At 39.4% G+C, this 12,956-nt stretch overlaps 1 protein-coding gene and 1 long non-coding RNA gene across 4 annotated transcripts in view; one reads left to right on the plus strand and one right to left on the minus strand.

The window, feature by feature from the left end:
• Positions 1-1,002, plus strand: part of LOC140631274 (beta-galactosidase-1-like protein 3) — a 41,977-nt gene extending 40,975 nt beyond the window's left edge. For 2 of the 3 annotated variants that reach the window (XM_072822787.1, XM_072822788.1), the window contains 2 exons: positions 371-487; positions 627-1,002. In XM_072822787.1, the coding sequence (XP_072678888.1) occupies positions 371-487; positions 627-692 (183 nt within the window). In that variant the 3' untranslated portion in view covers positions 693-1,002. Of the gene's footprint in view, positions 1-370; positions 488-626 lie in introns of those variants that run through there. The other variant, XM_072822789.1, reaches the window with a different exon arrangement.
• Positions 1,003-7,147: 6,145 nt separating this feature from the next.
• Positions 7,148-9,970, minus strand: LOC140631276 (uncharacterized). The gene is made up of 2 exons (XR_012028910.1): positions 9,370-9,970; positions 7,148-7,491 (listed from the first exon to the last, which is right to left on the minus strand). It is a non-coding gene; the product is annotated as an uncharacterized lncRNA (long non-coding RNA).
• Positions 9,971-12,956: the final 2,986 nt, after the last annotated feature.

Consider the following 12,956-nt stretch of genomic DNA (forward strand, 5'->3'; position numbering starts at 1 on the left):
TCTATCACTCATCATTGTATTGTGAGCAGAGTTTTAAAAATGTGTAACTTTTATAACTGTTCTTAGCATTAGCATTCATCTTTATTACATGGTACTTCTCTCTGGAAGTAGAACAACTACTTTTTAAAAAGCAACAGCATTACATATCATGGGGCAGGAACAACAGTAGCATTAGCATTAAAGGTTTGGTTCATGTTTTTCTCTGTCATCCCTAGACCAGCTTGGCCTAGTTTCTAGAACATATCCCGTCCTAAACTCTGCTGCTTTCAGTGCCACAAAGCATTGAGTCTTACACTCACTCCCCAAAGTGCCTTAGATTAGACATCGCCAGTGTGAGTCTTACTATATCTCAAGACTTCATTCCTTCCAGACCTGGAATTCTGGATTTGCGTTTATCAATGGACATAACCTTGGGCGGTATTCAATTATGGGACCTCAGGGAACACTTTACCTTCCTGGTGCTTGGCTTCATCCAGAAGACAATGAGGTGAGTTACCCCTACCCCTGCTTTCATGTTTCATAAACATTGAGATCTGCCTTCATCCCCAGAATGCAACCTAGTGTCCTTCTCGTCCTGTCCTGAATAGGCTTACCCTCCTTACTGTCAACTTTTCTTTTCTCCCTAGATCATCCTGTTTGAGAAAAGGAAGTGTGGTTCATACATCCAAACTACAGATGAACCCGTACTGTGAGATGGTGTCATAACACATTCCTTGGATCGTAAGAGTTCATCTACAAGCATTTTTTTTTTAGTAGGCAGATTTATGTTGAGAATATCAGTGTTGCCTACAATAGCATAAATGTAAAAATAACCTAAAAAAAACGAAGAAATTCTTATGAATATTATAGTATATCTATATGATGCCTATTTTTAGGCTTTAAAAAGTCTTCAAAAGCTTTAATGGCTGATTTACCTAGTTAAGTGCCTAATCTTTAGCATATCTGTATTCTCTAATCAAATGTGCCTTTAGGGAGATATGAATAAAATAATAACAAATTTTATTTCTGACTCTTCATACTCAGTTGGAAGGAAGAAAAGAGTCTCTGGCTTAAGAGAGAATAAGAATTACTGCTCTCTGTATGCCAGAGAAAATACTGTAGATGCTGATTGGCAAATTTCTGGGGTGTGTGTTTGTGTGTGTGTGTGTAGGAGGGAGGAATACAAGGTGCCATGAACAAAAAAAAAAAACAAAAACAAAAAACAAAAAAAAAACAAGGTGCCATGAACAATGTCTTCAGGCCCTTCCCTACAGCCTGTGTATCTCCAAGGTGACCTTGTGGGTCATATCCAATCAGAGAAGGTGTAGCAATTTGGTTGCTTGGTTCTGACAAGTATGACAGCACAGCCTGTCATAGAGCACTCTATGTCTTACTACTTCTCAGCTATCTGGATATAGTCAAGGCTCCTACTGATAGTGGACAAATATTAGTCAAACAAATTTCCTCAAATGACACCATTGGAAATGAATTACATTTTTATAATCAAGTTATAGGACTTGACCTAAATTCAAACCATTGCACTATAACAAAATCTTATCACCCAGTTAGATACGGTGCCTAGGAGCTTCAACAAATTTAGCAAATGATCTGGTGTTAAAAGAAAAGAAGGAACCTTCCTGCTTGGGATGAGGGCTGAGGAGTCAGATGATCTTCTCTCCCAATAATCTGAATGGTTGGCTCATTGAAAGCGAATTTTATCATGCATCCACACAATTTCTATGTAAAACTATTCTCTGGGGTTATAGACTCAAACCCATAAAATCTATGGATAAACTATAGACCAAAGGAGAGAAACAGAAATAATAATCCTGAAGATCATATATATGTATTATATTTCAGGTAATGTATAGGGTATTTTTAATCTTAGCAACCATGTGGCTTTTCCACCTTGTTGATGGAGAAACCAAGGCTCAAAGAGGTGTTTGAATACATGCCTCCTGATTTATACCTCTTCTTCTGTTATTATAACTTAGCTCCATACCTATGTCATTTTTTGTGAATACAAATATGAATGCAACAATACTATCCAGATGTAATGTTTTCTGGGAGCTTAGAGAGAAGTGCTTACAGCTTAGAACTCTTTACCCAGCAACATTGTCCTTCAAGAAAAAAACCAAAGCAAAAGAAAACAAAATAGCTTGCAGACAAACATGGGCAAAAAAGATTTTATATTATCAGAAGATCCATGTGCTAAAGGGAATTCTGAGGCAGTCTTTCTTAACTGGGGTTCCATAAGACAACACCTTACTGAAAATGTTTTTAGAGATTAGCTTCTTACTGAATATTACAGATGCATATTAAGGAAATTAATTCATTCAGACCATGGATGCCTTAGGGCATTACAGTTTAAGTCTCTCAGGGAACCTCAGAGGAGAAAATATATGCTAAAGAACAAACTGTCAGCAGAAAGAAATGACCTGTGTGAAGGTCTGAGATTCAAGAAAAAATGTGAAACGAAGGATGCCGACAAATATGCAAATACATGTGAACAAACATTAATTCAATAAAAAATGTGCTATAGCCTAATTTGAGGATAAAATATGTATAATATTCTAAGACTAGGAGAAAATATCTATGGTGAAAGGGCTTGATAGCAAACAAAGGGTGGAGCATCTAAGGTTTCTCAGATATAAACTTTAGACTTTGTTGAATATGCATGTTCATAAATTTAGCCTAACTGCTTAATGTACATAATGCTTCTAACTTTCAAAACAAAACAAAACCCTAAAGGGGACAAATAGAATGAGAAAAAAAGCAACTAAAAAATGTAACAAATAAAAAGTAAAAGCGAGTAGATAATAAAATAAAAAATAAGTACAAGTAGAAAGCACATATTAAGATGGTAGAAAAATACAAATATATTAGCAACCACAGTAAATTTTGTAAATGCACTAAACCCTCGAATTAAAATGTAAAAGTTGTCAGACACAATAAAAAATGAAATATATAAGTTTTACAAGAAATACACCTTTAATATAGTACACAAAATGATAGAAAGTTAAGAAATATACCATGCATGAATTAGCAGAAGGAAAAATTAAAATGATCTCATTTATAAACATCAAAAAGAATAAAATACCAAGAATAAATTTAACCAAGGAAGTGAAAAACCTATACTTTGAAAGCTCTAAGACATTGATGAAAGGAATTGAAGACAACACAAATAAATGGAAAAATATACCATGCTCATGAATTGGAAAGTCCATACTACCCAAAGCAATCTACAAATCCAGTGTAATCCCTATCAAAATACCAATGACATTTTTCATAGAAGTAGAAAAAGGAATCCTAAATTTGTATGGAACCACAAAAGATACCAACTAGCCGAATCAATCTTGGGAAAGAACAAAGATAGAAATATCACAATCCAAAATTTCAACTACGTTACAAAGCTAACAGTAATCCAGTATGGAACTGACACAAAAATAGACACATGGATCAATAGTACAAGCTAGAGAGCCCAGACATAAACTCACACCTATGTGGCCAATTAATTTACAACAAAGTAACAAGAATATACAATGAGGAAATGACAGTCTCTTCAATAAATGACGGTGTTGGAAAAATTGGACAACTACATGCTAAAAATTGAAACTGGACCACTTTCTTATACCACATACAAAAGTAAACTTAAAATGGATTAAAGACCTAAATGTCAGACCTGAAATCATAAAACTCCTAAGAGAAAATAAAGATCGTAAACTCTTGGAAATTAGCCTTAGAGCTATTTTTCTAGATATGCCTCCTGAGGCAAGGGAAACAAAAGCAAACATAAACAACTGGGACTAAAATAGCATTTGCAGGGGATCCCTGGGTGGCTCAGCGGTTTGGCGCCTGCCTTTGGCCCAGGGCGCGATCCTGGAGATCCGGGATCGGGTCCCACGTCGGGATCCCAGTGCATGGAGCCTGCCTCTCCCTCTGCCTATGTCTCTGCCTCTCTCTCTGTGACTATCATAAATAAATAAAAATTAAAATAGCATTTGCACAACAGAGGAAACCACTAAAAAATGGAAAGGCAGCCTACTGAGTGGGAGAAATTATTTGCAAATGATATAGCTGATAAGGAGTTAATTTCCAAAATATATAAAGAACTCACGCAAATTAACATCAAAAAACAAATGATCTGATTTAAAAATGGGCAGAGGACTGTGAATAGATATTTTTTCAAAGATGTACAGATGGCCAACAGACACATGAAAAGATGCTCAATGTCACTGCTCACAAGGGAAATGCAAATCAAAACCACAATGAGATAATCACTTTACACCAGTCAGAATGGCTAGTATCAAAAAAAGTGGAAATAAAGAGCATCAGTGAGGATGTGGAGAAAAGGAACCCTTTAAGCATTGTTGGTGGGAAGGCAAATTTCTTGCAGCCACTATGGAAAACAGTATGGGGTTTCCTTAAAAAAAATTTAAACTAGAAATATCATATGATTCAGTAATCCCACTACTTGGTATTTACCGGAAGAAAACAAAAACACTAATTAAAAAAAAACCTGAACCTTTGTGTTTGTTGCAGCATTACTTACAATAGCCAAGATATGGAAGCAGTCCAAGTGTCTGTCCATGGACAGTGGAATGGGTAAAGAAGTTGTGGTGTATATACAATGGAGTGTGACTCAGACATAAAGAGATTGAAATCTTGTCATTTATGACAATGTGGATAGATCTAGAGGCTATTTTACTAAGTGAATTAAGTCAGAGAAAGAAAGACGAATACCATATGATTTCACCTATATGTGGAATCTGAAAAACAAATGCACAAACAGAAACAGACTCATAAATACAGAGAACAAAGTGGTGTTTGCCAGAGGGGAAGAGGGGAAGAATATGGGGTGAGATAGGTAAAGGGGATTAAGAGGTACAAACTTCCAGTTACACAATAGATAAATCATAGCGACAAAAAGTACAGCATAGGAAATATAGTCAATAATATTGTAATAACTTTGTAAGGTGATAACTGCATTTGCTGTGGTAAGCATTTTATAATGTATATAGTTTTGAATCACTGTGTTTGTCCACCTGAAACTAACATAAAATGGGTCAACTATGCCTCAATTAAAAATATGAACATACCATGCAAATTCTTATTAAAAAAGTTGGAGGGATCCCTGGGTGGCTCAGTGGTTTAGCGCCTGCCTTCTGCCCGGGGCATGATCCTGGAGACCGGGATCAAGTCCCTCATCAGGCTCCCTGCATGGAGCCTGCTTCTCCCTCTGCCTGTGTCTCTGCCTCTCTCTCTCTCTCTGTCTCCCATGAATAAATAAATAAAATCTAAAAAAATAAAAAATAAAAATAAATAAAAAATAAAAAAAATAAAAAAGTTGGAGTAACCATATTAATATTAGGCAAGTAGACTGAATGATAATAGGCTTTACTAGATAGAATTACTGATAATGATAAAAGATTCAACTCATGAGAAAGATGTCATTCTAGAGTTGTATGTTCCTAAACATTTAGCCTCAATATGTAAAGCAAATATTTCTAGTTCTTTATATAGAAAAAGACAAATAGAAGTACTTTACATTTGAGAAAAGTTTTTGAAATTGAGATACGGTTCATATATGAGAAAATCCACACTTTTAAAATTTACAATTCAGTAGTTTTTTTGTGTAGTATATTCATCAGATTGTGTAACCATCCCCAACATCCAGAACATTTTTGTCACTCTGAAAAGAAATCCTGTACCTATAGACCGTCACTCCCCTGTGCCCCTCAACATTAATCTACTTTCCATCTCTACGTATTCACCGATTCTAAACATTTCACACACATGGAATCACACACATGGAATCATACAATGTGTGGCCCTTTGTGACTGGCTCCTCTCACTTGGCATGATGTTTGTAAGATTCACTCATGTATGGCCTATATCAGTACTTCTTTCCTTTTTAGGGATGAATTAAATTCTTTATATGGATACCACATTTTGTTTATCCGCTCATCAATAAGTGGATATTTGAATTCTTTCCACTTTTTGATTATTGTGAATAATGCTGCTATGGACATTCACACTCAAGTTTATGTGTGAATGTATATTTTCAGTCTTCTTGGGTATATACCTAGGAGTGGAATTGCTGGAACACATGGTAACTCAGTGTTTAATTTTTTTGAGGCAACACCAAGTTGTTTTCCTAAGTGGCTATACCGCTTCACATCCCACCAACAATGAATGAGGGTTCTAATTTGTCCGCATCCTCTTTTCTTTTATTCTTTATTCTTTTTTTTTTTTTTTTACTACCACAGTCATCCTAGTGGGTGTTAAATGCTATCTCATTCTGACTTTGATTTGCATTCCCCTAAACAGGGATCCTTTTAAATACTGAGTGTAAAAATGTAGCAGCAGAGTAATGTAATTCTACTTTAATATAACAAAAATAATCTCTGCAATTTCATCAGCATTTCAGCTTTCATTTTCACAGGGTGCTAGTATTCCTCAGCAAGTGTCATGTTAGGATAACTTTACCTCTTGAGCATACCAACGTGTTCCTTCTTCAGCAGGTTGAAGAAAATAAATCATTTACTGTTTGTATGGCGTCCTGTATTGCTATTACTTTCTGTAGAGTATGGTGTTAAGGCTTTCTTTTGCTAAAGCTTAATTAAAAAAAAAACATACATTAGCTGCTATTCAATCTTTCTGAACATCTTGTCTAAAGTAAAGGGATGAAAGTTTCAAAATATCTTGTATGTCATGGAATTTGTTTTTGGTCAAAAAATGCTTACTTTATACTATGCTGAAATTACTTTCTAAGTACGGGGCTGAAGGTCCTAAGTGAAACTATACGTTTTTAATTCCTAAGTCATTTATGGCTTTAGCTATGTTTGTCCTTTGCCAATGACAAATACACAGCACCTTTATTTCCTAATTTTTCATTTTATAAATATTTCTTAGTTCGTTATGTTAGACTCAGAAATCGTGGTAACACAATAAAAGAGAAGCACAGCTAAATTCATCATTAATTTATTATGCTGTCAAGCTTTAAGAAAATTTCTATTTGTTCCTATGTGTCCAGATACCTGATATACAAAATATGGATATTTCCTATCACTATCTGGTGCATAACAAAATGTAATTTGGGGAAAAGGTTTTCAGTGACATGTCTTGTAGAAGGAACTTCCCACCTGGGAATCATAAGTTGGGCACCTTTTTAAAAATCCTTAGGCAGTTGGAAATGTCTGAAAATAGCAAGTTAGAGCAATTATGATGAAACTTTTTTTTTTTTAGCCTCCATAGATTCAAATCTATAAGAAATTGTCTTCTTAAAATATTGTAAGTCTGTCCTTTTGGAGTTTGGTAGTGATAACCAAATGTGCCTCATTTTTGTTTAATGCTCTCATCTCTTCTTCACACGTTGTTCATTCTTTGTTCTATCTGAATTGAACATGATTTATGATAGATGTGGCTGCATATCATGCTGTGGCTTATCCTCCTCATGAAATTTTGGGGTGGCAAGAATTCCCAAAGAAGACTTTTTCCCAAGACTCATGGCTGCAATGAAATTAAGAAGTACAGTTAAATTCAGCTTATAAAAATGTTCAGCTTATGTCGTTTAATGTTACGGATGGTAGACATTAAATAGTCCTAAAATGATAAAGTTATTATATAACAATATTAATATATCTTATTTCTATTTCAAAATCTATGCTATGTAAATATATAATGTCTACCTTCTTTATTTTCTTGAAGATTTACTTGTTTATTTGAGAGAGAGTGTGTGCACGTGCATGTACATGAGTGGGGGAGGGGCAGAGGGAGAGGAAGAGGAGGGAATCTTTTTTATTCTTTTTAAATTTCTTATTTAAATTCAATTTGCCAACATACAGTATAACTCCCAGTGCTCATCCCATCAAGTGCCCCGCTCAGTGCCGGGATCCTAAGCAGACTCCCCGCTGAATGCAGAGTACGGTGCAGGGTTCAGTCTCATGACCCTGAGATCATAACCTGAGCTGAAACCAAGAATTGGGTGCTTAACTGAGTGAGCCACCCAGGAGCCCCTACCTTCTTTATTTTCTAAAGATCATCTATTTACATTTATTGGCTCAGAGAAGATATCACAGTCTTCCTTAGAACTTATAAAGCTGACGTACTCTCCTAATATTCTAACTGGCTATCAGTGTATTTCTCTGTGTGCTTCAGTATTTGAAAGTTCTTCATAATTCCTTCTGTACGTTATGGTAAGAGTTTTCATAATAACCATTAATCATTGTTTTGCTCTGTCAATGAAATTTTGATGTTTCACTTCACGTCACACCTCAAATGTGTACCTACATTTGAAAGTGAATATGCAGGTATTAATAACAAATTCAGATGAGGAGTCCAGTTCTCATTTCCGACAGTGTGGCACTGTGTGCAGTCGCCATCAACCGACGTGATCATTCCACCCCAGAGGGGCCGGCGACGCCTTGAGTGGCCCTGGGTGTGCGGGCGCCGAGAGCCTGCCCTCGGTTTGGGAACCAGCGCCTATTGGCCTCACACCTCCTCAAGGGTAGGTGGTCACTACCAGCATTCAAGGGGGCGGCAGTTTCTATCTAAAATAGACATGAAAAGAGCGCACTGCCCCGACTCAGAGCGAAGACCCCCAGCTCCTGTCCCCCTTGCTGATCCCCTTCCCTCTTGGATTCCTCTTCATCCAGGCAGCTCTCGCAGCCCTAACCCCTCCACCCGCACTGCCCCGTCCTAGTCGCCGAACCCTCCCTGTACTGAATCCATTGATTCATTCTCTGCCTTTCCTTGCCTTGACCTGTCCGCCCCACATAACGCAGGTCATCACGGCTTCCTCCTTGCTAACTGCTCTCTCCTGGGTTCACGATGCCCTCTTTTCTGAATTTTCTTCCTGCCTCACTGGCTGCTCCTCTGGTTCAACTTTGCTGGTTTCTCCTCTTTTCTCAGCGTCAGCTGCCCCGGGGCTCGTCCTTGGTCCTCTTTCTCACCCAGGCTCATGCCTTTATTTATTTATTTTTAAAGATTTTATTTATTTATTCATGAAACACACAGGCAGAGGGAGAAGCAGGCTCCCCGGAGGGAGCCCAATGAGGGACTTGATCTCAGGACCCCGGGATCACAACCTGAGTCAAAAGCAGCCGCTCAACCGCTGAGCCACCTAGGCGCCCCCAGGCTCATGCCTTTAAAGGCCAAGTCTAGGTCAACGCCTAGTGTTACATCTCCACGCGGGACCTCTCTCCTGAACTTCAGGCTGTGCATTCAGTAGCTTACAGGGTATCTCCCCAGCAGGTCTCTACCTCAAACTCAACCGGCCTAGGCTGTGCTTCTGATACCTCTCCATCCTGGTAAGGGCAACTCCAATTCTTCTAGTTTCTTAGGCCCACAGTGTTGGAGTCATTCTTGAATCCTCTTTATTTCTCTTACCCCACAAAGATCCTGGGATCACAACAATCCTCCAGTGTCTGCTTTCAAGCTATTTCCAGAAATCCGACACTTCTCACCACCTCCATTCCTACCACTCCTGTGTGAGCCAGCATCATCTCTCACTGGGACTGTTGCCTCGAAGCCGGGCTCCTTTCTTCTGCTCTTCCCACTCCTGATGAGTCTCAACACGGCAGTCAGAGAAGTCTTCGAAAGCGTAATTGATGTCCAAAGCCTGCAGTGGCTCCCATCTCAGTCAGTCAGAGCCGTCCTCCGAAAGGCCTTCGTCATTAGGCCCTTGAACTTCTGTGACCTCCCGACCTCCACATCCCCCCCTTCACTTCCCACGCAGACCTTGCAGTTCCCAGAACACCCTGTCACCCTCCTGCCTGAGGGCCTGTCACTGTGGGTTCTCTCCGCTTGCACAGCCCTTCCTCCAGGTACCTGCATGCATGGCTAACCCCCCTCCTTCAGATCTTCGCTTGGTTAACATCGGCTCATACAGCCTCCTGGGCGCGTGCCCCCGCCCCCGCACTCACACTCTCCTTCCTTTAGCTACTTTCTTTTTTGCTGTCAATGTATTACCTTTGGACCTACTCTGCGATTTACTTATTCATTTGTTGATTTTTGTTGTCTTTCTTCTTCAGCTAGAAGGTAAATTCAAAGGTCAGGAGCCTTATCTGTTTGGTGCACCAATGTACTGTGAGGACCTGAAACAGTGTTCAGCACGTAGTCATTACACATTTGTTGCTTACTTAATGCATGAAACGTTGAATTGAGTCTTTGGCTTTTCTGCTTTCCAAAGGCTGACGCTGAAGAGTGATATTTTTTTTAAGATTTATTTATTTATTTATTTATTTATTTATTTATTTATTTATTTATGATAGACACAGAGAGAGAGAGAGAGGCAGAGACACAGGAGGAGGGAGAAGCAGGCTCCACACTGGGAGCCCGACGCGGGACTCGATCCCGGGACCCCAGGATTGCGCCCTGGGCCAAAGGCAGGTGCCAAACCGCTGAGCCACCCAGGGATCCCCCCAAGAGTGATATTTTGGACAACAAAGGCCAACGATGAGGTTCAGTGCATTCCCCCCCCCCCCCAGTGCATACAGGTCCCTTCCAGTCCCACTGACACATGTCTTGGGGTGAGAAGCCTCGACTACTTTTTTTTTTTTCTTTTAATGAAAGTCACACACACACACACACACACACACACACACACAGAGGGATCCCCTCGACTACTTATCTTAACTTGAATCTGCTTTGTCTTTTTCCAAGGCCAAAATCACCTTCCTGGGACTTTATTTTATTTTATTTTATTTTATTTTATTTTATTTTATGATAGTCATACACACACAGAGAGAGAGAGAGAGGCAGAGACACAGGCAGAGGGAGAAGCAGGCTCCATGCACTGGGAGCCCGACGTGGGATTCGATCCCGGGTCTCCAGGATCACGCCCTGGGCCAAAGACAGGCTCCAAACCGAGGCGCCACCCAGGGATCCCTTCCTGGGACTTTTTATTTTCTTTTTGAAAATAGTCTACAGTTGAAATTGCCCTCATTTATTCCCAGAAGTTCCCCAATGTTCTTAATTTCTTTGCTCAAGACTCTGGCAACTTTCATGAGAGCCTCCACTCTACTGATTCTGAAGGACTGCAGCTTTTACTCCCTGTCCCCAGTGCTTCTTGGACTACATTTCTTTCTCACGGACTATGTGGCATAGGTGAACTCTAGAGGAAAGAACTGTGCTCTCTTGGTCTGTTGGAACTCTAACCTAGAGTTGCGGGCTGAGGATATCAACAGGACTTCACTAAAAACAAAACAAAACATGTTTTATGTTTTCTAAACCAAAACCCTGACACCAGAAAGGGAGCCTGTGAAGGTTGATTCCTGGGCATCAGGGATTAGTTTCCATCCCATGCGCCTTGCCAGAACTTCTTTACATTTCCACTGGGCCAGTTTATTTAACTGTAGTTTCTGTTCCCGATATTTGAGTATCTCATTGTCTGCTTTGGGTTAAATTCATTAAATAAAAAAAAAAAAAAAAATTCATTAAATATTTTGAAAAGGATTATTTTAAAAGTGTTTGTGTGTGTGTGTATACATATATATATATACATATATATATTTTAAAGTTTTATTTATTATTCATGAGAGACACAGAGAGAGGCAGAGACACAGGCAGAGGGAGAAGCAGGCTCCCTGCGGGGAGCCCTATGTGGGTCTTGATCCCAGGACTCCGGGGTCACCCCCTGAGCCAAAGGAAGACACTCAACCACTGAGCCACCCAGGCGGCCCTAAAGGGGTCTCGACTCCTCAGGAAGACACCTCCCAGATTAGTGCTATCTTTGTACATCCTCTGTGCTATCATTAAAGTCAAATAGAGTAAGATTGTTCTTAAATTGTGAGTAGCTGTGTCTATAGTTCTGCACTTCCCAGAAGGTTAAGGGTTAATGATTTTTTTTTAAGTGCTGAGTTATGTTTTCTTTCATAAATAAAAAACAAGGGATACAGGGAAGGGCTAAGAACTTCAGAGGTTTAGTAGCTCATATTTACAAGTTTTGACTAGTATCTGAAAAAATATGGAGATGCTTCATATTAACTCAGGATACCGTGATGTGATAAATTGTGCTAATGCCCAGCAATACCATGAGGAGTGAGGGGTGAGTGTTGGGTGTGGCCAGGGGGGTCTCCAAAGGTAAAAGGTTAGCCACATTTGACACTTTCTCCATGTCTCATGGGCTAGCTTTTATTCCAATTATGTCAAAATATGTTCACCATAGTTCTAGTAAAGTATCAAGCAATTTATGTCTAAAAAAATGGAAAAAAGGGGATCCCTGGGTGGCTCAGAGGTTTGGCGCCTGCCTTTGCCCCAGGGCATGATCCTGGAGTTGCGGGATCGAGTCCCAGGTCGGGCTCCGGCATGGAGCCTGCTTCCCCTCCTCTTTTGTCTCTGCCTCTGTCTCTTTCTATGTCTATCATAAATAAATAAATAAATAAATCAATCTTAAAAAAAAAAAAAAGGAAAAAAGGTACTGATTTTTGCGGAGTGTGCTAAGAGGGAGCTACTTCTCTCTAAACATCTCCAGGAATGTTTCCAGCCTGCCCTGCTAGCCTTCCCCTTGTTTGTTCTTTCTCTCTTTGGTTTAACTTTTGCTACCTAATTATTTGCCTCATGGTAGTAAAAGGATCCTTCACATCAAACTCTGCAGGTCTTTGTTCTGAGAAGTAAAATCTCCTTTTGTTCCTATCAGCTTTACAAGTTCAAAACCATGTACAAGTGAAGGGAAGTGGTTTTGAACATGCAACAGGGAATATTTTCTAGAAACTCAGATGCTCTGAAAAAACGTTAACTTTCCTAGAAAATGTTTCAGATTTTCTTTTTTTAATTTTTATTTTATTATTTATTTATGATAGTCTCACAGAGAGAGAGAGAGAGAGGCAGAGACACAGGCAGAGGGAGAAGCAGGCTCCATGCACCGGGAGCCCGACGTGGGATTCGATCCCGGGTCTCCAGGATCCAGCCCTGGGCCAAAGGCAGGCGCCAAACTGCTGCGCCACCCAGGGATCCCTGTTTCAGATTTTCTTTCA

The sequence above is a fragment of the Canis lupus genome, chromosome 3, assembly GCF_048164855.1.
Source record: "Canis lupus baileyi chromosome 3, mCanLup2.hap1, whole genome shotgun sequence".
NCBI classification, from domain to species: domain Eukaryota; kingdom Metazoa; phylum Chordata; class Mammalia; order Carnivora; family Canidae; genus Canis; species Canis lupus.